This window comes from Phasianus colchicus, chromosome 5, assembly GCF_987193195.1.
Source record: "Phasianus colchicus chromosome 5, bPhaCol1.hap1.1, whole genome shotgun sequence".
Classification (NCBI taxonomy): domain Eukaryota; kingdom Metazoa; phylum Chordata; class Aves; order Galliformes; family Phasianidae; genus Phasianus; species Phasianus colchicus.
In genome coordinates this window covers 58100236-58123820 of record NC_143440.1, presented here as the reverse complement: position 1 = coordinate 58123820, position 23585 = coordinate 58100236, and the positions used below count along the sequence as shown (strand labels likewise).

General features: G+C 46.8%; 2 protein-coding genes across 2 annotated transcripts in view; one reads left to right on the top strand and one right to left on the bottom strand.

The window, feature by feature from the left end:
• The window catches only part of MDGA2 (MAM domain containing glycosylphosphatidylinositol anchor 2), a 367028-nt gene that overhangs the window by 238811 nt on the left and 104632 nt on the right, over window positions 1–23585 (top strand). Inside the window, exon 8 of the mRNA XM_090141907.1 lies at window positions 8114–8407. Coding sequence (XP_089998033.1) covers window positions 8114–8407 — 294 coding nt within the window. The remainder of the gene's footprint in view (window positions 1–8113; window positions 8408–23585) is intronic.
• LOC149917965 (inositol 1,4,5-trisphosphate receptor-interacting protein-like 1) lies at window positions 1387–4621 on the bottom strand. Its single transcript, XM_090141915.1, has 2 exons — window positions 4518–4621; window positions 1387–4285 (listed from the first exon to the last, which is right to left on the bottom strand). Exon 2 carries the CDS (start codon window positions 4280–4282, stop codon window positions 2672–2674), a length of 1611 nt encoding a protein of 536 aa, XP_089998041.1. The 5' UTR covers window positions 4283–4285; window positions 4518–4621; the 3' UTR covers window positions 1387–2671.

Genomic DNA, 23585 nt, shown 5'->3' with positions numbered 1-23585 from the left:
TCAGCAGTAGCTCTCAGTTATGCGAGCCTCTGCCAGTTCCAAAGGATAACAATATGTGTTTTTAAACTCGGTGCTACTTCAGTGTAACTAACACTTTTGTTTCTTGAGTGATAACACTCTGCTTTGGGAAACGGGTTTAAGCACTAAGAGTATTCCCTTGTTTTTCAAGCCAATTGTAGGATAAATAAGGTGATGCTTGTTGTTTCAGGTATAGCGTATAGCCAATGTATTATTCTTCACAAGCAGGAACAGAATTGACCTTTATTTGCAGCAGGCTCTAGCTGGTGCTGCAAGAGACATGCAGATGCCTTAGCAGAGGGCCGAGTCCCTTCCAGACTCTGCTTGTGCCACAGCAGCACCTGCCGGGAGACGAAGGCTGGCACAGCTGGTGGCACCTGTCAAGCAGGTGGCACCCAACACAGCTGGCAGCTCCTGGCACAGCTGGTTGCAGCTGCAGAGCTGGTGGCACCTGGCACAGCTGGGAGCACTCTGCTCAACCATGCTCACCTGGGAGCACCTCTACTCCTCCCAGGCCCTTCTAACACATCCTTTCTCCTGCTCCCACACCTTGCTTGGGCACCCCTGCTGGCTCAGCTGCCTACCCCCTGCTCCTCAGTCCTATGTTGTCTATAGGGAACAAAATGTCAAATGATTATCTTCTCCTCAAGCCTGTAGCTCTCACTTCCATCTGTGGGTATTGCATTGATTTAAGTTTCTGTTAAGGCTTTTTCTTAGCAATAATGCTTGTGGAAACAAATCCTGTGTCATCAGGCTGCCTGTCCATGTCAGTTGGCAGGCCAGAACTGTGCATCGTTGCAGCTTTCGGACTGCTGATAATTCAAGCCAAATTTGACAGCAGAATAAAGATACGAGAGGTAATTAAGTAGCTGCAAGTTTGTGAAAATATATAGATAGGTCTGGTAATGGAAAATATACCAAACCCCTTCATGACTGAAGGTTCAAGGAGCACATCAACACGCCACACAGTGACTTGGAGATACAGCACTGGGGGGAAGAGGGCACCCACAGAACTCACCCACAGGCACTGTGAGCCACAGTCACAGAGCAAAGCTGCAACCACACTCCAGGCAGCTCTGCCCCTGTCCTGGACACTTTGGATGATTCTTCACTCAATATTCCTCCATTTTCTGTCCTACTAAACTGGCTTTTCTTGACTCACAAGTTTCACCTTTGTTCTGATTCTCTCCCAATTCCACAGAGGGAACAGTGAGTAGAGAGCAGTGCGTTGTGGAGCTGCCTGCTGGGATAAAACCCTACACCAAAATCATAGTGCAGCAGAGCGGCAGTTTGTTGCCTTCCTATTCCTCCCAAAGAACTAAAATGGAGGGAACAAAGCAGGGGAGGTTTCCTCTGAACTCATATGCCTTCCCCAGCTGATAGAGGTTCTGGTAAAGCAAGATAGAATTCGGCCTTCCTAGAAGGACACAGGAGGCTGTTTGAACATCACAGAGCATCTTCTGAAATTGAAGGACCAAGCACAGATCTCACTGGCCCAGGGGATGGTGAACTCCCCCGTCATGGCAGTATTCTGAAGCCGTCTCACCACGGCACTGTGCAGCTGACACTTGGCATTTGTGCAGAGGCCAGAGCTCCCGGAACAAAAGGGATGCGGCTCTCTGAGAGGCCGGGCGGTCCCTGCCCAGCTGGTACCAGGAGTCTCTGTTAGAAGCTCTGTGCAGAGACCTGTTCAGCTGCACGGGGTCCGGCTCCTCACGGTGTGGTAGCAGGGAACGGCTGCCGTGTGCGGTGCTCCCGGCAAGCAGAGCTGTGCGCACGAAGGCTGTCTTGCTCCAATTTATAGGAGGGAGATTTAGGAGGTTCTTTTAATATATGCACACCCGATGGCGAGATCAAGACACAACAGGTCAAATGTTAGCCCGACCAGTTTATTATGAATCCTAGTTGTTTAGGGAGATGGAATGGGAAGTCGGGCGATGGAAGAGAGATTGGAAATAAAAGCAAGGAGTCTTTGTATAAAGCAGGTGAGAATTAGTCACCACTGGGTTTCCAGTGTAACTCGTAGTTCAGATGTTGATCTTCAGTATCAGAGATGGGTCGTCGGAGGTTGTTGTTCGGGTGACGACGACGACCACAGCAACGGCTTTTTCCAATGACAGTACAAACTGATTTGTAGGTCCAAAGTGGTCGAGTCAGCTGTCTTTGGAATGACAGCTTCTTGTTTCCTGGACCATAGCAGGAACTCCTTTTGTTCCCATCTTCCGGGCCTTGCCAGCAGATAAGAAGGAGCAGGGAAGTGCCCTCTTGCATCTTGCCTTCACAGGATACGGCTGTACTATCCCCAAATCTCCTGTGCCGAGTTGGAGTCATTTGGTCACCGGCCAGATCTTCCACCGGTAAACTCTGTCCAAAGAAATCCTTTCAAATGTCAACTGTCCACAAACTGATGCTGACTGCCACACGGCAACACCCACCTCCGGCCTCCTCCTCTAGATAGATCAGAGTCTCATCGCTCACAGAATGTGAGCTTAGAGCCAAGAAAAGAGGAGAGTTCAGACAGAGGCCTCTCTCAGCGTCCAAACAGCAGCATTCTCACGAGGCGATCTCTCAGCATCCTGCAGTCACGCACTGCCCTGGACTGGGCGTCCGGGTTCTTCCGCAGGTGCCGGAAGAGGTTGAGTGGGGTGGCTGTTCAGACGGTGTACGGCAGGATAACCTCGTCGGGCATCATCTTATTGCCAATGAAGAAGTGGACCAGGTGTTTCTCCTTCAGGCAGAACTTCAGGTATCGCGAGATACTCTCCAGCCGACTCAGGAAATTCCTCGTCTGCCAGTTCCCCAACGGGACGATGTTCACGAGGTGGAAGACCAGAGTCTTGATGACATAGGTGGAAAAGCCCAGGCCCACCAGGATGCGGGCGAAGAGCCTCAGGCAGTGCAGGAGGCAGTTGTTCTGTCCGGCATTCTTGGCCAAGTACTGGAGGTACTTCTTTTCCGCCACAGCAAAGCTCAGCAGCCATGTTGTGCTGGGCGTAAAGCCGGCCTCTGAGTTCTGGCTGCTCAGGAAGATGTCCGAGTTGACTAGTTGCACCCCGAACAGCAGCTCAACAAGGATTTTTTCCCCGCTGGAGGTGTTTGTCAGCTGGAACTTACAGGAGCGGCGGGAGGGCAGCAGCTTGAGGTTGTAGGCGTGTGCCTGAATGGTGGCCCTCCACATTGTTGCCACCTGTGCCTTGAACCAGCTGACAGTTTTCTCCACATTCAGGTAGGAGCCCGTGCAGTGCGTTATTAGGAGGCTGGGGTCCTGCTTTTGGACCAGCTCTTGCACAGGGTGGTGGAGGAAGCACAGCACGTCCCCCAGGTCCTGCTCCCTCTGGCACATGCACTGCACTTCCACACGGATGCGGGGGTTCCTTGCCAGCTCTTCCTCTTCATCAAGCAGCTCCAGGTGGAAGACGTGCGCGCGGGGGGCCTCCAAGGGCACGAGCAGGCGGTACACAGTGTCCTCCTCTCGGAGACTCCAGCCTTCAAAGGCGCTGCCCACCCCAATGGCAGACTGCAGGACTGGATAGAAACTGTTTGACCAGACATATTTGAAGACCAGCAGGAGGTCGCTTATCATGTCCTCCACCACGTCACACCTGGAGACCCTTCGTTGCGCCTTTAGAAGAGCACGCTCTGCAATATATTTGGTCCAGGGAAAATTGTAGATGTCTTCGTCCTCCTCTACCGCCTGTCCCACCAGTCCCACTCGTTTCTTCTGTTCCTCCTGTTTCGCCTGTTCCACCTGTTTCGCCTGTTCCACCTGATCCTTCCATTTCACTCGTTTCTTTGGTTTCTCCTGTTTCTTCTGTTCCACCTGTTTCGCCTGTTCCACCTGTTTGTTCCATTTCACTCGTTTCTTCGGTTTCTCCTGTTTCACCCGTACCACCTTTTTCTTCTGTTCCACCTGTCCCACCTGTTTCTGTGCCCCCGCTGCCTTCTTCTCACTGCTGGAGCTGTCATCTTCACTGCTGTTGTCGTCGGGCTGGTTCATTTTTCGGGACTGCCACATGTTCCAAAAGAGCAAGAAAAACAGTCCCATACAGAACCAGACCCTCCAGTACTTCAGCAGAGTAAAGAGCAGAGCTGGCACGCCCACCCATCTCTGCTGCACATTCCTTTGCTCTGTCGCGTGCTGCGGTTGTGTCATCTGCTCTCGCAGACTGACCTTCTGCTGCACGCCCTCGAGCATGACCGCATCGTCTCTGATGCTGACGCTTAGCGCCTTCACCAACAAGACGAGAACAAGCACCAAAACCATGATCTGCAAGAGATGGGAGAGAGGGGCTCAGTGGGGCTGGGAGGGAGCAGGGCCAGGAGCCGCGTGGCCCCGTGCTCAGGGAGGAGCAGTGGGTATGAGGGAGCTGGGTGGCAGCAGGGAGCGAGGCCAGCGCTGGCAGGGATGGTTCCAAGCGCTGCCCGTGGCACTCCCACAGGGGCCGGCGTTTGCACCACGTCCCTCGTCCAGCCCGACCTTCCCCTGCTGCTGCACTCACCAATGGCTCAGGTCAAACTGCAGCAGCGCTGCCAGACAAGCCCTAAAGCCTAAACCCCTGCATTGTGACACTATGCATTCCTGCTGATGTCACAATTGGGCAGCCTGACCCCACCCTTCGGCCTGACCCCCCCAGCTGCCCTGGGAGGCCACAGCCACGGCTCATGGAGATACCCTTTAGAAAGCAGGCAGGAGCTCCCCAGGCCTTTCTCAAAAAGAAAACTGGGTGACATGGTGCTCCTCATGTGGCACCCCTGTTTACGTTCCAAATACGCAGTCCCTTGAAATTCATTTGGAGTCCTTTGACTCCTCAGGCAATGTAAGAATTTTCAAAGTGTGCACAAAACTCATTTTAGTGCTGATATGCCACAGAGAGAGCAAAGCTGAAGGTTGGTGACAGCTGTGTCAACATCTAGCACCTGACATCACGCAGCCCTTTGCTGACTGCTCCCTCAGCCTCCGGTGGTCTGAAGGTGCTCTGAGCCAAAGGCTGGCTGGCTCGAGCCGGGCTGCTAGAAGGGGCTCTGACAGTGGATATTAGGGGACCCATGTGTGCCGCGGCCTCTTCAGCTGCATGGGCTCTGGCTCCTTTGGGTGAGGCCTTGCTGTAGAGAAAAGATGTAGGAGCAACTGCCGCTGCCCACTGAGCAGCGTCTACTCCATGTTACAGAATCACACGTGCACGAGGCAGGAATATTTCTCGAAGGCTAACTGAGAAAGGCTGGGCTGTGAGCCTGTGAGCACTGAACCAAGGCCGCCCGGTAGGCATAGAGTGCTCTGGCAGGTAAGGAGATGGCCCTGTAGGACAGGAGCACGGTGGCGGCCGTCAGACCAGCTGTGCTTCACCTGCGTGCCTTGCTGCCTGCAGCACAAGGCTCCCGGCCATGGGTGTAAAGCCTACAGCAAGGCAGGGCCAGAGGCACCTCCCCGAAGGCAGGGGAGATCCTGGGTCGTTGGGGCTGGAAGTCGTTTGTACCTCAGGAGATCCCGTAGACCAAAGCCCCTGCTATAGCAGGTTCCCTAGTGTAGGATTAAAGAAAAAGAAAGGTACTTCAGGAGGGTTTTGAGTAACTCCAGAGAAGATACTCTCTCTCCTTCTCTGTTTCTGGTAACAAGGATATTAATAAATATTAATAACGGACAGAAGCTGTGTGACCCAGTGAAGCAGAACTTATTCTTTCCTGGACGCTTCCTTCGCATTCCGATTTCTGCATCCAGAGCTCCAGGCTGGTGCCTTTCAGTGCCACGCAGTGCAACAACAAGGGAGGCAACTGGGAAGCCAGTCATCATGATAACACTGGGGCACTTCTGACCTCCTCCTCTCCAGATCCACCTCTCAGGCATGCTGAACTTGACTCTGTGCTTACCTCAGGTCACTGTGCTTAGCAAAGGCCTTTACCAAAACGGAGTGTTGGAAATGTCCAGGAAGCAGCTCCTCAACCTATTTGTATCCTGTTCCCGTTCTGCGATTCGCTCAGCTCCCACATGTGAGGCATTCCTGTTGCTGCTCAGAGAATCACTGATGTGGGTTCCTCTGTAGGCAATACAGTCACAGCCCCTTGCATTATCATCTATCCAGTGCACCCTCAATAATTTTGCAGGTGGCAGCAAGTTGTTAGGAAGTGTTGATCTGCTTGAGGGTGGACAGGCCCTACAGAGGGACCAGGACAGGCCAGTCGATGGGCTGAGGCCAATGGGATGAGGTTCAACAAGACCAAGTGCCGGAGTCACCACCCTCTGAAAAATCTTGCCTGCTTGGAAGAGGCAGAACACAGCAAAGACCCTTTTCTCCTTTCTTCTTGCAATCCGAGATGTATTTTTTTATTGAGGAATCCACCTTTGCTGGATTAGGACTTTTCTTGAAGGCATTCTCTAAACTGCATAAAGGATGAGCCAATGTCTAAATCCATACTGCTAGGACAGAAAAAGCAGCAGTGCTAAATAAACATGGGCATATATTTCCAGTAGACACTTCAGCCCTCTGAGCTGCCCTTGGTGTCCACGGCCACGGCACTGCCACAGTTTGGAGGCATGTGTCCAGACAGAGCTCCTGGGGACACCCTTTATAAAGCAGGCAGAGCCCTCTGGGTCCTTCTCAAAATGAAATTGGGGTGACGTCCCATGGACGCTCTACTCCTCGTGTGGCACCCCACGTTATATTCCAAAAATGTCCCTGGAAACTCATTTGGACAAGAAAAGAGCAGTGAAAATTTGATACCCCAGGATAGATGTAGGGGCAGAAATGAAATTATTGGAGCTGTATTTTGTTAGCACTGGCATTCAGATGTTGTTGTGCAGGGCAGGTCTGTAAGTGACTGCTGTTAAACAAGGGGCTCTGTAACTCTTCATTTCAGGGCTGAAGGCCTGCAAGTGCAGCCAACATTTAATAGGGCACAAAGGGAAACTGGGTTTTTAAATTGGGCTTTTCATATCTTCACGCCCCATCCTAACACATTCAGAGCCAAAGGCGAGGTGTGTGATCTGGAGTGACCTCAGAGATGGTGCTTTTATTTGCCCTGTGCTAAGAAAGAAGTAGGAAATGGGATATAAATCTGATATAGGTATGATGAGATTGTGACGATAATTGGACGTAGCAAAACTGCTTTCATCAGGCCTGCAGGGCTTCCAGCAGTTTGTAATTATCAAATGCAGCCACCACAGCAGATGGGCTGCCTGCACCAGGAGGGTGGCCATGGGTGCTCAGTGGCTGCATGGCACATGAAGTCTGCTGGCTTTGCTATTGGTGACACATGATTTTCTGATCAAAGACCCTGCAGTGTCTCTGCTGAGATAAGCATTGCTAGGAGCTGGATTCGACGATCCTTAAGGGTGCCTATGATTGTAATGCAGTTGGCAGCAATTGGGGATTGGACTCAATTATCTCTTGAGGTCCCTTCCATCCCCTTTGGTTGTGTGATTCTGCAATTAGGTCGTCTTGCAATTGCAAGGCTACAGAGAGCAGGAGGGCTAGACACAGCCGTGCCAAGTATTCCTGCCCACTGGGTTGCCTTCATTCTGTTGGCTGCAGTTCTTCACCTATTCCTTCCATATTTGTTAAGGCAAAGATATCTGAAGAAGTGCAGCTTGAATAAGCCTCCTGTGCTATGTACACACCAACTGTGTTTTGGTTCCAGGCTGTCAGTTCTGAGCTGCTTTCTGATTGGCCTGATCCTTCCTCTGCGTGGCCTTTGGGATGGATAAAATCAGCAGCTAGTCTGTTGGAAAAAAAAAAGGTTTTAACTGCAAATACCCATACAAAGGAAAGCTGTGATTCATGGTGATAAAGGGCTAGCTGTAACAGTTGGTCCCAGTGTGCTGATAGACACCAGTATGGCATTGTTGGCACATTGGGTGTCTGCGGGGTGATGAGCAAGTTCCTTGGCTGGGGCTGTTAAATCTTATTTTAACCACCTCAAGCAGCTGAGCCTTTTGCCTTGTAAATAAAGTAGTGTCTCACAGACTCCGGATACATGTAATCAATATGTATTGCTCTATGTGTATACCTTATTTCTTGATACATAATTGGAACAGTATAAGCAAGAAAGCTACTTAATGTTTCTGTAATGCTAATTGTCAAACTCTTCTTCTCCTTTGAAGTCCCACCCAATCTGACTGTTCCTCAAGAAAAGTCCCCTCTGGTCACACGGGAAGGAGACACGATCGAGCTGCAGTGCCAGGTGACAGGGAAGCCCAAGCCCATCATCCTGTGGTCCCGTGCCGACAAGGAGGTGGCGATGCCAGATGGCACGATGCAGATGGAGAGCTACGATGGCATCCTGAGGATAGTGAACGTGTCCCGGGAGATGACAGGCACCTACAGGTGTCAGACCAGCCAGTACAACGGGTTCAATGTGAAGCCCAGAGAAGCTTTGGTGCAGCTCATCGTACAGTGTGAGTAGATCCTTAGTTTCTTTTCTTGCGGTTTTGCTGAGAAAAAGAAGCTGATTTATTTCTCCCTTAAATAAGCAGCAGTGAGAGTCTTAACAGTTGTTACATTTTGGATTCTGTGTTGTTTGGCTCTGCAGCTCCTTGAATTCATGGTTTCAACATAAATATAGAAATAAAAATGGCATGGAAGTCCCATCTGTGCTTTAAAAAAATGTGCAGGGCCATGATTATTTTCCCAATGCTTAGCTCTAAATTTCTTGACACAGAAACAAGCAGATGAGGTAGGAGGGTGTATTTCTATAAATGCAGATCTGATACTGATCTCATTTGTTGAGAATGTAAAACAAGAAAGAAAAAATGAGAGCAAGAGCTGTTCCTCTCAGCTGATCTGCGTGCAGGTCTGTATGGCCTCTTCTGACACTGAAAGTGAACTGTCATGTGAGAATCAATAATTTTTCATCAGGCAGAGATCTTTGTGAAGCAGCAAATGTATTTATTATTGCAGTAATGGGCACACATCCCCTTATGGCAAGGGAGAAGTGGCACAGCTTATCACTGAGTTCCCCTCCATTGAATACCCGCTCTCCAATATGGGTGATATCTCTCCTGTCGCTCATTGGTTAAGTGTATCAAGCTCATAGTCTTCCCACTGTGTTTGCTAAAACATTTTTCCATATCAGTTTATCCCCCACCTGTTGTTCTTTCATTTTTCAATGGAGAACAAGTGAACAGTGCATACTAGGCCTTCTGTGTTTTTCATGGGGGACAGGAGGACAGTGCATGCTAGACTCTCCGTACCTATTGCCTTGCCCTGGTCTAGGTACTCTGACAACCAAGCTACTTGGCAAATTTACTCTACCTTTACTAAGCTATGCCCCAGTGATTCTTTATGAACAACCCCTGCAGCCATTTTGTAAGAAAGTTTAGCAAAATTCTATTCCTTTGTGTTAGAGCTGCTGTACTACAAAACCACAACCTACTTCTCACAGTCAGCATCAGGAATGGGAGGGAAAACAGAGGGGGAAATCAGTAAATTTGGCAACACTTAGTGTTTATTAGTGGAAAATGAAAAGTCTGGTTTGATGATGCTTGTGGGGAACAAGGAGTTGTTCTTTATGGCTGCATGTCTGATAAAGATGTTTACTTCCATTTGTTGAATTGTTGTGTTTGTGTTCACCTGCTTATGAAGTGACTTGTGCAGCCTGCATTTGTTCCAGTTTCAGACACCCAAGTGTAAGGGCACACTCTCTTTTTAACAGCATTCTGTGCTCAGCCCAGCTGACCTCATTTGAGACCTTCAGTGATGAGACAGGCAATATACGTGGTGATTACTAAGAGTCAACTAATCTGATTTTTTTTCAAGGTCTGTAGTGTAGCAAATCATTCCTGCCCTTGATGACATGTTGTGGTATCTGCTGTGCTTCCATCAGTGCTGCTTCCTGGTGCGGTAGCACAGCTTTTTGTTGCTGTGTGCTTCTGTCCCAGCCTGCAGAGAGCAGAGAGCAGAGAGCAGAGAGCAGAGCCTGCAGCAGTTGGTGGACTTCCCCAGAGCCGTGGTGGGTTCATTTCGTTTTGTTCATCACCTCAGTTGCACTGATGTGTCTCCCTGCCTTGAGGTGGCGGGGAATGGTATGGATCTTAAATACCCCACGATGAGCTCTGTCTTTCCCTTCTGAGTATAAAAGCACTGCAGGGAGGGTCGTGTCCTAGCCAGGGCACTCCTACAGCACGTGCCTTGTAGCAGGGAGGACTGGCTCCTGTATGCACAGGTTGAGCCAGCTTCCAGCCACTATGCCTTGGTCCAGAGCTGTGGTAGCTCTTGGGAGCCCTTGGTGGCACAATAATTTTTATTCTTATCATTATTACTGAGATGGTTTTTCTCATGATTGCTTTTGCAGTTATTATCGCCAGGGCTGCTGCTGATGACATGCAGTTTCTCTTTCAGATCTCCTGAAACAAGTGGTCATTATATCTGTTTGATTCTAGCCACATAAAAAAGGTGATTAACAGAAAGTAAACAGAATGAAAAGGTGGAACGAGTAAGACATATGAAGGAGCAGAGGATAGGATGTGAAGACCATACTGTGAATGGATGTGTCCCCAGGGCACAGGTGGTTTGAGGGTGACAGAGATGGCAGTGCCATGCCCTGCATCCCCATGGCATGGATGTGTTAGAATAGCAATCACTGCTGGGGGATGCAGTGAGCAGCAGCACAGAACCACTGTGGGGCTTCTCAGTGGCTGGAGTTTATCAGGTGTGTGCCTGGGGCTGGTTGTGTTATATTTAAGCTACCACAGGTTTGCTGGGACATTTCTCTGCCATTCATTGCAAACATTAAAAACACAAGAAAAGATTATTCACTATAGCTGTGCTTTAAAGAAAATCAGAGTTGTGAAAATTTGCTGTGATGCTCACCAGCCCATTGTTCCTGAAACGATGGGCTGGGGCAGCTCAGGAGGACAGCAGCAGGGTTGCTCTTAGAAGTGAGACTGTGGTTCCTCAAAGAGCAACAGTGACAGGTGAGAAAGATAATAATGTGCACGAGTTTCAAATAGCTTGGATAGCTTCCATCTTTGCCATTCAGTCTACATTCTCTTTTTGCCAGAGTGCGTCCTCTTTTCAATTTATCTGTGCGGAGTGCAGCTCTGGAGGTAAAGTTGCTCTAGCATTCCCAGCTGGAACAAGCTGGCTGCACTGTCCCAGTGCCACCCTTTGCCTCTCCCATGAGACACCAAGACTTTCTTCTCTCAGTCCCTAGGAGCCCTGTTTCATGTGTTCTCAGCTAAAAAAAGTCATTTCCAGCTTTGCTTTTTTTTTTCTTTTGTTTTCACCTTGGAATCCTCAGAAGCTCAATTCAGTGGGGGAAACTGAAGAACAAGTATTCAGAAGCACTCTTGACATGGCTCTGTATAACATCTGTGCCATTTTATTTTATTTTTTTGCTTGGAAGACTTGATGTCATCACAGACTGTCCCTGGTTGGAAGGGACCTATAAGGATCTAGGAGTCCAACTCCTTTCTCCACACAGGATCACCCAAAAATCAAACCATAAGGACCATTTCAAGTCATGGAAATTCATAGACACTCTTCTGTTTATCCAGTTATTTATCCTGGCCTCTGCTCCAATGCCTATAAGCAGGTGCTGTGATTTGCTGCAGCAGGGAGGCAGTCATGCATTTCACACGAGAGGATGGGATGGGTGACTGTGGGTTGTGGGGAATGTTGCACTGAGCCAGTCCTTGGTGGACCCAGTGGGAGGACTCCTGCTGGCTTCCAACAGCATCCATTACCTGGTGTGTGCAGTGCTTGCATTGCTGTTATTTTACTGTATTTTATGGAGGAGAAAGCTCTTTCTTATGTACTTTTGGCACCACATTAGATGCAGCAATTCATGTTATTCTGATGGAGATGAGAGAGACGACTTGAAAACGGTTGTAATGAACAGGAATATAACAGGCATTTACAGAAGAATTTTCTTTAATCTGTCCTGATTTAGATTCCCACGTATTTTATTCAGATCCCAGTGAGTGACAATTTGGAGCTGAATGGACAAAGCAGATGCTCTGTAATGCTTTGATTATTTTTCTTGTGGGAGGAAAGTGTGTGTCCACAATGACTTCAGTGTTGTTTCCGCATCCAGCGTAGCATTTATTCAATTGTCATAAAAATCAGTTCTTTTCACTAATTTTATAGTATTTATTTTATACCCTCCTATCAGTTACAAAAGGGAAAGATATTTATTGAAGCACTTGTTTATGTATTAGCTCATTGCTTTTGGTTTGTATGTGGTGTGTGGGTGTGTGATATGTTTGTGGAACGTTGCAGCTGCATGCAGCCCCGTTCTCAAGAAGAGTTTCTGCTGTGGGAGGACTTTCTGTCTCACCAGAGTGCTGTCCTACTCCCTTCTGTTCCAGAGGGCAAATCTTTCAGTATTCCTCAATTCAAATTTCAGGACTGTTGCTAAGAATAAACGCAAAGGTAAAGACGTTTTCTTAATTTGACCGACTCTCAGTTTGTCCTTCCACTTTCAGAGGGCAGAGTTCTACTTTCCTCCCTCTTTTGCTCCTCTCACTTTCCCTACCTTCCCTTTATCCCCACACTCAGTAGCATTGGCTTCCCAGACTGTGATGTCTCTAGAAAGAATAGCTGCTTTTTCTGCTTTTCCACAGTTTGGCATCAAGTCATGCTTAAAACATCAGCTGTTTCCCATTTTCCCTCAAATTTTAAAACTCGTATTAGAGAAAAGCAAAAGCATCATGGGAAACAAGAAGTGAAGGAAGACTCGGCACCCTGGGCTCCGGTCTGTTGGACAAGGTGTTGATGTAGGCTGTGCTCAGTGTGCTCTGCAGCACGCATCAGTAGCCACGTGCTCTTTGTCACAAAGCAATTGTTAAATGGTAAAATACAGACCAGAAGATACTCATTTTGAGGACTGATGGAATAGGCTCGTGAGAGGAATGTAATTGAGAATCTGAATGGTCCAGCTGTAAGGTACCAGTGTGTCCTGCATGGCTTTGGGGGGTGAAACTGCAGGAGGCAGCAGTCTGTCCCAAGGAAAGGGTCCAGGATGGTTGTCCTTTGTCCCAACTTCTCTACCTATGAAACATTTTCCTACCCTAGAGGTATTAGAGATGAGATTTTGAGGATGCTGCAATAAAGAAAGGTGAAGCGTGTGATTTGAACAATAAATCTTGTCTCCTTTGGTTATTGCTATATGTTACACTATTAGGTATTGGTGTTTTTGCCATCCTATGCTGCTTTTTCTTGGGTATGTTGGCACTGACCTCAAGCTGTAAGGTTTACTGATTTTGATCTTCAGTGTTTGATTGGTTTGATGAGTCCTGCTGGTGTTTCTCTGAGAGATTGGTTAGGAACTAGTGATAGAATGAGAGGTAATGGCCATAAGTTGTTTATGCTGAATATTAGGAAACATTTCTTCTCCAAAAGAGTGGTAGTGTAGTGGCCCAGCTGCCCAGGAGGTGGTGGAGTGCCAGTCCCTGGAGGTGTCCAGGAGCCATGGAGACGTGGCACTGAGGGATGTGGGCAGCAGACATGGTGGGGTGGGCTGGGATTGGGCTTGGGGACCTTAGAGATCTTTTCCAACCTGAATGAGGCTATAATGTAAAGTGCTTGTGTCAATTTCTTGCTGCTCTTCTGCATCTTCCTGCCACGTTTAGGCAGGTTTAAATGACATGACTGTGTCATAGACTGGGCTACCCATGCCAAATGAGTCTTGCCAAGCAGCAGTACCAGCATCATACTAAGGCATCTCCCAGGTATGGTTTGGTGCTGTGGGACTGGGAGTGCACAGCAGTGCCAGGAGCTGCTCCAGGTGGAAAACCCCTTGGAGCATCAAGGGCTGCATGGGAGGGCTGCTCCCAACACATGCTCTTGAAGGAAGCTGCTCCCAGGAGAAGAGAGCTGAGGAACTCGAGCAGGAATTGCTGCCCACAGCACTGACCCTCGTCTGGTGTCCAAATTTTGGTAAAGAAAATAAACAAACACCCACTGTTGGCAGACAGGGTGCTGTCCAATCATAATTTAAATGCACCATTTCTACTGCTGGAAGAAAAGGCTCTGGAAATAAAAATGCCATCGAGTACAATATAATCAAATGTTTACATCGTGCACCTTATCGAGTGATGATAGCAGGAAGGACACAATCATTTGTCACAGTGGACACTGCTGCATCTTGGGCTCGTGTTTCATATATTGTAGTTCTACTTTGGTGCTGTATAAAATATTGTTTATAATATAAACTGTTTTCCAAATGCATTGGTCTCCAAGTACTTGTAAAGCCTCTTAAAACATCAAACATATTTCATGGTAACCTGGCTGGCAGGGCACTCAGCCACGCTGTGCTGCTCTGAAATTTCCTTTCCATGTGGGTTCTGGTCTATGTATGTCAGTCCTACTCAGTAATAGATTGTAAACAACAAGTGAAATCATGCTGAAAGGGAATGTCCTTCAGGGATTAAATCTGAACTGGAACAGAGCTAATTAGCAAGAAATATGAGGCTGAATTATGATCTCAGGTGCATCATTCCAAAGCTGGAGTGAATCAGTGGGGCATAAATTAGTTCTGGTTTTACATCAGCAGGAGACAGCTCAGAATCGGGTCCTCTTTGTTGTGACTGTAGATGTCATTTGCAGGTAAAGATGGGAAACGTAATAATCTTTTATGCTTTAGGAGCAATTTGGCAGCTCAAAATTTGCCATATCTGTGACTGTCTAAATACGTGCCTGATGAAATATTTATATGTAAATATATCTTAATAGAGCAAAATATATATATATATATGTATATATAATAATGAAGTGTTCTCCATCTTAAACTGAACTAGAAACAACAAACTGAAGTCTGATGGAGAGAAATAGAGAGTTAGGAAAGGAATGATGAGAAACCAAAGACTGCTGTCTGCAGGAGGCCTATGGCTCTGAGTCATGGTGCTTTTCAGCTTTTCAACTTCAGGTGAAACCCACTGGATTTTTAAATCAGCCTAAAATTTTTTAACTATGGTAATGTATTATAAAAGGGTTTGTCTGGGAAACTTCTAGGGAGAAGAGCAGCTGAGTGGGGAAAATATTTTTAGTTAACTATTGAGTCCTGTGTTCATGCATGTTGAAATGATAAAAGAAACCTGAATCTTATGTTTTAGATAGATGATATTAACAGTCTTTTTTTTTTTTTTCCTTATGTAATAAGTGTTCATTTTAGTAGGAGAAGCTGGTTAATATTCAGAGCAACCTTTATGTAAACCAATACATCCCCAGACTGGTTTATTACTTTCAGAAGTACTTCCTTTGTAGGTCACTGGCTAGTCACTGTTCTTTATAGGTAGGGTTTGGTTTTGATGGAGAGAGGTCATGCAAAAGGAGAGCTACAATGGGACTTTGCTACTCATATATTTCTGTGCTATTTTGAATTTTGTTGTCAAGTGTGGGAATTAATAACTGACCTGAACAACTTCAAAACTTCAAAATATATGTTGCTGCCATTTGCCTTTATTACATCAGCTTGCTCTCTGTCTCCATCCTGGCACGCTGTGCTGGAGGAGCTCAGTCCCTGGCTGCAGGCTTTCACCAGGGCTGCTCTCACAGAATCACAGAATGGCCAGGGTTGGAAGGGACCTCAAGGACCATGAATCTCCAACCTCCCTGCCACATGCAGGGCCACCAACGTCCACATTTAATATTAGACCAGGCTGCCCAGGGTCCCATCCAATCTGGCCTTGAACACCTCCAGGGATGGACAGGGCATCCACAGCCTCTCTGGGCAGCACAGTGCCTGTCTGAGCCTCAGGATTCCCTCCCCTGCAGTGACAAATGTCCAGGAACTGCTTGTTTGTCCTGTGGGTAGATTTTCATAGAATCATGGAATGGCCTGGGTTGGAAAGGACCACATCATCTGGTTTCAACCCCCCTGCTATGTGCAGGGTCGCCAACCATTAGACCAGGCTCTGATCTCTTGCTTCTCCACGCAAGCGTTGATAGAGAGCCATTTCAGCACGTGAGCAATTAGGGCTTTGTACGTCATTTATCTGAATGTAGCAAGGGAAGAAAAATGTATGGAAATAATGGATGGTTTGATCAGCAAAGTGAAATACTGGGAGCTTTTTGACATTTCACAAGGTCAAAGGCAACGCATGTCTAGTGACCTGGAGTGGTAATGAATATGCAGAAACTGGCAACGTGCAAATTATAATTGCAGATGAGATCACTTGATTTTTTTCTTATTTGATATTAAAGCTGTAGTCGCTCAGAGAACTTCCTGAGATGTATCTTTTCTTCTTAGAAATCCCAAAGGGAAGCATAGCAGCAAATAGCCCAGAACCTATTGCAGGTCTGAGATGCTCAGGTATCCAACAGCTGACTCATATGCAGAGCTTCTTTGGGGTGAGAACGAAGAGCTTTGGGGTTAAAGCAATGCTCCCTCCCGCTGCAGTGCTGCCCTCACTGCTCTGGTTTGTAGGGTGTTGCTTGCACGGTTCTTAGGAGGACACACAAAATGGAAGCTCCCTTCCCAGCTGTGCAGCAGGGCAGGTGCTGCCTAACGAGGCCATGTGCTTAACGAGGCCATGTGCTTAACGAGGCCATGTGCTTAACGAGGCCATGTGCTTAACGAGGCCATGTGCTTAACGAGGCCATGTGCTCAATGAGGCAGGTGGTGGTTCCTGCTGTAGGTGCTCACCATGTGGAGACCTGATCATAGGTAACAGGAGGGGGAAAAGCTGGCCAGGTCTGGTTTGAAGAAGCTCTTTTGTAATATGATGAAAGGGAGACTGTCTCCGCAATTAATATATCAAGTGTTTGATTATGTGGTTGTCTCCTGAGTAAATAACTATCCTCTATCTTAACTTCTGATGTTTTTGGATTTAACAGTCTCATGAAGCAAAATCTTTTAAGGTAATCTATGTGCTCAGAGAATGATTGCTACTTTCTCTGTGTTCTCTCGTAGCAGATTTTTTTAATTATTATTATTCAGTCATTTTGTCCACTGCTGCTAAGTTGAACTTTTGCAAATCATTTTGCCTGTGGAGAAAAAAATGGTGTCAGCAGGCACATTCCTTTCACTCAGCAGCAGGAACAAAATTAGGCCTCGATTGTGCTGGTACATAATCAGGTTTTTTTTCTGATGGAATCAGTCCAAGGGATGCTGGACTCATTACAGCAGACACCGAGATGCTGTGAAAGCCAACAGGCTCTTTGTTGCTCTGGGACAGTGATGCTTTTTCAGAGAGCCTTCTTTCTTTAGGTCATTCCCATCAGGCTTTGGAAAAAGCTACGTTGACCATTTTGCATGAGACCTTCCCTCTTCTCCCATAAAAAAAAAAAACAAACATCCAACATATATTATGAATCAGATCAGAAGGGGGTACGACTGTTTACAAGGGTGGATAGAGATAGGACAAGGAGGAATGGTTTTAAAGTGAGACAGGGCAGGTTTAGGTTGGATATGAGGAGGAAGTTTTTCAGCCAGAGGGTGGTGAGGCACTGGAACAGGTTGCCCAAGGAGGCTGTGGATGCCCCATCCCTGCAGGCATTCAAGGCCAGGCTGGATGTGGCTCTGGGCAGCCTGGGCTGCTGGTTGGCGACCTGCACACAGCAGGGGGTTGGAACTGGATCAGCATTGTGCTCCTTTGCAACCCAGGCCATTCTGTGATTCTGTGAAATCGCTGAGAATAATAGGAGCTCTACCAAGCAGTATGGGACCTCTAGGTTGGGCAGACTGTCAACACTGTGGGCCTTACCCTCGTGCTTCACTGCCTTCCCAGGAAGCCCCACTCTGCTCAGTGCAGGCAGATTTCACTTGCACCAAAAGGCAGCCGTGCACACGCTGCTCTGAGCCCAATTTCTCCCTGTGGGGACTGCAGCCACCTGCTCTGGGGGCTGGCAGCATTAGTAAGCTGCTCAAGATGAGGAAAGTTTGTGGCAGAAAATTCCCAGTAACGGGATTTCTCATGCTCCCCTTCTCATATTCAGAAGCTTTCCACATAATGAAAGGGAAATTTCACACCTTTCATTTGTTACTGAGCTGGCAAATAGGAAGTCTGACGAATAAACAAAAAGGAGGCATATCCTCCCTATTTTTAGAGGAGTTATTATTTCTGGGTAGTCTAGGACCTCAAGAAGATACTCAGACCATTCACAATTGATACATATTTCACACTTTTCCAGAGTCCTTTGTAGTTTCTCAGTCCATTAATAGAGTTTCTTATCAATAAAGCCATTTTGATAGTCCCCTGTTTTAACTGACTGTTTCCCTCAAGGTGAGGCAGCTTATTCAGATTTATTTCATCACTCATACACATTATTGGTACAGTTTCTCCTCTTTACTCTGTGACAATGAATGCACTGTGCCTGTCCTCATTTCCCCGTTTGCAGCAGGATGGACACACAGAGCAGGGGCACAAGGAAGCTGAAGTGATGGACAGGACTGAAGCCTGCAGCAAGGGATGGGTGGTTGTCCTCATGGAGGTCCTGGTCAGCACTGCAAAGGTCAACAGATGCAGTTTCTTCTCTGACCTGTATTGTAACAGATTCCTGTTCAGCTGCAATCTGGTGCAAAGCCAAGGTGTAATTTTGCAGATCACCTTCCCACTCCTCAGTTCTCCATGCTGTCTTCGTCCAGCTCTTTTTCCTTGTCTGAGCATCCAGCCTGGATAGAGCCAGATGCAGAACTCCTGCAGCATAGCCTTCATGTCTGGTCATGAACCATTGATGAGGACTCAGTGAACATGTGATGAGTTTTACAGTCACCCTGCTCTCGTGTTTCCCCACTATGAGTGACATTTCTCTGGCTGGTGTGTGGTGTGTTATCTTAAACAGCATCAGATGCCAAGCTTTGGCCAAGATGCTGGACATCAGCAGCTTCTCCCCAACAACCCATCTTTTACACTCTCAAAGAAAGTAATTAGATTATTTTTGACATGATTTGCTGTTGACAAATCACTAATGACAGTTATTCATCTCGGTGTTATCTTCCAGGCACTCACAAATTAGCAGACTGCTTGTTGCAAAGCCTTTCTGGGAAATGAAGCTGTCTGGGCCATACCTTTCCAGCTCCTCCTCCCATCCCCTGTTCTCAAGGCACAGATTGGATTTTCATTGCATAGTTTTCTTGTACCTGATTCCCCACCACTTTTCTCTGATGTTTCAGTGACTCTTTCAGACTCAACCTTATTCAGGCCCCTCCAGTATGAACATATGCATATTCTTCTAAGCTCAGTTATTCCTACTGGTGTGAATTACTTTTGACATCTAAGGGTCAGGTCTTTTGGTCAAACTTATGAATTATGGTGCACCAAAGGAATTAAGGAGTTTGTCTCTTATGCCCAGAGTATTATTCATTTGACAAATTGGTTAAGTTGTAAACCCCAAGCAAAATATATGATCTCTGTAATTAACTGAAAAGGAAGTGTTGGTATTATGTAGTACCACCAGGAAAGTGAGAATAACCAAAAAATCAAGTTCAGGTGTGCTTTAGTTGCCCCAGTCTATGACTGTTTGTGAGGGTGGATAGTGACAGGACAAGGGGGAATGGCTTTAAACTGAGGCAGGGGAGGTTTAGGTTGGATATGAGGAGGAAGTTTTTCAGCCAGAGGGTGGTGAGGCACTGGAACAGGTTGCCCAAGGAGGCTGTGGATGCCCCATCCCTGCAGGCATTCAAGGCCAGGCTGGATGTGGCTCTGGGCAGCCTGGGCTGCTGGTTGGTGACCTGCACATAGCAGGGGGTAACAAATAGTAACAAATCAGTTTCAGCTTCTCTTTGCTCTATTTCTGCCACCAGGACGTGGTGTTTAGAAGATGGAGAGTCTCTAGAAAACTGTTGGCCCTCTCCTGTGCAGTGCTTCTCTTACATACACTAGTAATGGTGAACCTTATGGTGCTTTGAGTCTAAGACCTTTGCATTGCTCATACTCACCTTTTCTTTTTGACACACTCCGTGTAATCCAGAGGAATTTTATTCTGGATCAAAACAAGGTTGTGTAAACAACGACGTCAAGACTGTGAAGGCACCAACTGAAATAGGAACATTCATGTCATGTGATCCAGGGAAATGAATGAGAAACATCTTCCCTGGTTATGGAGTTGGTGCCCTGTGAGACTGTTACACAGAACATATCCATACGTATCCAGCCACATTTTGCTAATCTTCTATTCATGCTCTTTCCCAGAAGCTCAGACAGCTTTGTTTCTGAAAATTGGTAATTAGCAGCTTGTTCCTTTTCTCCATATTATTGAGGATGATTGCCACAACCCATCTCAAAACTTCGTGGTCCTTGGGATATCACTTAGTGTGGGGCTGATGCTTCTTAATGCCTCCTTGAAAAGAAATTTTGATAGTTGCATTTTTTTCCCTTTTGCTGGAGGAGGAAATTAGCAGTTTATGGCTACTCTAAGGACGTTCTTGATTTTCTTTTCAAATCAAGAAGGGTTTCACAGAAGCAAAAAATATTATCTCTGTCTGATATGTAATCAGTTTCTGTCAGACTGGAATTCAACAGTGTATACTTGCTGATTACATCTAACTCAAAAATGTGCCCCGCTCCCAGACACCTCAAAGGTCTTTGTATGCCAGTGCTTGTCTGCTCCTGGAGCACATGAGGTTGTGGATGCCCCATCCCTGCAGGCATTCAAGGCCAGGCTGGATGTGGCTCTGGGCAGCCTGGGCTGCTGGTTGGCGACCTGCACATAGCAGGGGGTTGGAACTGGATGAGCATTGTGCTCCTTTGCAACCCAGGCCATTCTATGATCCTATTCTATGAATTCACTTATGAATACCACATATGCAATCTAATTTCTTCTTTCTCATTAAAAAAAAATAAATACACATGCGGATATGTATTTATATATGTACTTAGACATGCATGGCTTAGATTCATGATATGTACTTTCTTTTGTGCCTGGTTTCTGTGTATCTCTATGCTATAGTTGTGCTCACTTTTCTCTCTCTACAAAAAAAATTTCTAACTCTGGTCAGTAATTTTAGCTAATTATTGGTAGCAGGAGAACACCAAGAAGCACAGGCACACATATTTAGGGAGCCTACAGAGGGGAGGGGAATCAACTCTTTGAAAGGGTAGATAACTGCAGGACGAGGGGAAATGGTTTGAAGTTGAGAGAGGGAAGATTTCAGTTGGATGTCAGGGGGAAGTTGTTTGCTGTGAGAGTGGTGAGGTGCTGGAACAGCTGCCCAGAGAGGCTGTGGATGCCCCGTCCATCCCTGGAGGTGTTCAAGGCCAGGTTGGATGGGGCCCTGGGCAGCCTGGGCTGCTGTGAGATGTGGAGGTTGGTGGCCCTGCCTGTGGTGGGGGGTTGGAGCTTCGTCATCCTTGAGGTCCCTTCCAACCCTGGCCATTCTGTGATTCTGTGATATTGTATTACCATAGAGTCCATACAGAGACTTCCCTTGTATCCATTTCAAAACCAGTGCAGAAGCCACTTAAACATTAGAGAACCTATGCAGAAAAGAGAGGAGAGCACAAGACAGCAGTTCATTAGTGCAGCAGAAATGCTAAGTCATGGCTTGAAGCAGTGACTGAGCACCTGGTTGAAGGCAGGGCAACCCAGGGGAGCTCAGGTGCATGCAGTGCACTTCCCAGCCCTCATTTAAGGGTTGGCACTGGAGATTTTTTCATGCTTGAGGCCTTCTGAAGGTAAGTTGCTTCTTTCTTTTGTTTCTGTGCACGTGGCTGTTGTATTTGAGTAAATCCTCACTTGCTGCAGCCTAGACCTTGCTACTGTGCTGTCACTGCTGTGCTTTCCACTGTATTGCAATTAGTTCTGCTGTTTCTACAGTGACTTGCTTCGTTAGGGGGTTATTATTAGGCTGAAATCAAAGGGGAGGGTGGAGCAGTTTGGCCTTTTCACTGTTAGCAAATGAACTGAGTCCATGCTGGTGGTGGTGGGCCTCTGTGATTCTGTGGTGTCCAGAAGCACATCAGTAGTTATAAATGGGATGGGTGAGGTCAGTGAGAATATGAAAGTAGAGATTACCAGAATATAACTAGCGAAGCTGTACTTTAGTTGTTGAGTTTTGCTTGGGTGAGGACTCAAGTTGTCTGTGTTTCTTTCATAACTGTTTCACGTTGTTTCAGGTCCTGCAGTAAAGTTTTCTTTCTCTTTGCACACCTGACCTCAAGCTTGTGCAGGACTCTCAGAGGAAAATCTAGCTTAAGTGACAAAGAAATAGTAGGGCTAACTGCAGCACTGGCTTGATAACACTGATAGTGTTAGAAGAGTTGGTAGAAAAAAATAAAGAAATATGAATTTTTGAGCTAAGGGGGATGTGCAATATCCATTTTCTGCTCTACAAAACCATGTTTTATGTCTCAGAAATGGCAGGTTTGAGTATGGCTAGCAAGCACCTGAAGTGACTGGCTCAGAAGCAACAACAGTGTTTGAGAGAGAAGCCTCACTGTGAAGAGAGGAGTTCCTCCAAAGGCAGAGCAGGGGACAGCTGTGCTTAATGTCTCAGTGACTGGGATGTCCCAAAAGATGGGTGTGATTTGGTGGACACTGCTCATGCTGTTCACTATGATCTGTGTGCCACAGGGCACTTGCAGGTACTCAGTGAAGCTGTCCTATGGTTGCCAGAAACAATTCACTTGCACTGCTCTTGCACTTTATCCAGGCTTTGGCTTCTCATTTTCAAAAGTAAACTTAATCAAAACCCACCAGTAGACAAATGCCAAATGTGCATCATTCTGTTTTAGCAGAAGTCTGCCTGGGAGGTATTGCTCACGTAGAGAAGATAGTTATCATGCAGAAAAGACCTCAGTGATTTTAGAAATGGAAGAAAGTTTTTTAGGTTAAAATGAAGCTACTGTGCTTGGAGAAGAAGGCAGATGTATTGCTTGTAGTGGTTGGTTGTGTTTGGGATAGATATAGGGAAGGGTCTGCCAGGCTGCAATAGGTAACAGAGATACCACCAATGTATTGCTGGCATGAAAAACTGGATGGAAAGATAATTATTTCTCTAGACCTTTTCCTAAGACAGCATGGAGACCTCATCCGTGCATTTGATTGTGTGTTCATGATGATTGAACTTGAAAAGAACACTGGTAAAGTAGGACTTGATGGTACATGACAAGATGAAAACTTAGGAGGAAATACCAAGAGATGCAATTGCTTTCTGAATGTAGATACTGGGGCTGTCACTGAGGGGAAAAAGCTCTGAAAAATGTCATGCAAGTATATGTAGATGTCTACATACTGATTGTAAATGCATGTAGATTTTTAGTGATGATGGCAGCAAGATTTATCAGAAGGTTTATGCTTACTGGACTGATAGCTGGTCAGAAGGTTTGTCATACAGGCTATTCTTGTGTTCCTGGGTGCAGTGCCTGAGAAGCATGTGAAATTCTCATAAATGAGCCTAGATGTTGCAATCAGAAAGGGCTCTTGGGGTTGTGCGTGTAGCTTTCTACAGAATGGTCAGAAATAGCAAATGCCTGATTCATCTGACTTCTGCAGTTGTGCATCGCATTTGTGTTGTATAAAATGCATATAAAATCATCAGACTACAGGATCATAGAATATCTCAAGTTGGAAGGGACCCACGAGGATCATCAAATCCTGGCCCCACACAGCACCAGCCAAACCCACTGTCAGAGCTGTGCCCAGCGCTCCCTGAGCTCCAGCACTCGGCGCTGTGCCCACTGCCCTGGGAGCTGC

Coding starts and splice junctions, on each gene's coding strand:
- LOC149917965 (XM_090141915.1), bottom strand. CDS start 4,282: ATGGTTTTGGTGCTTGTTCTCGTCTTGTTGGTGAAGGCGCTAAGCGTC.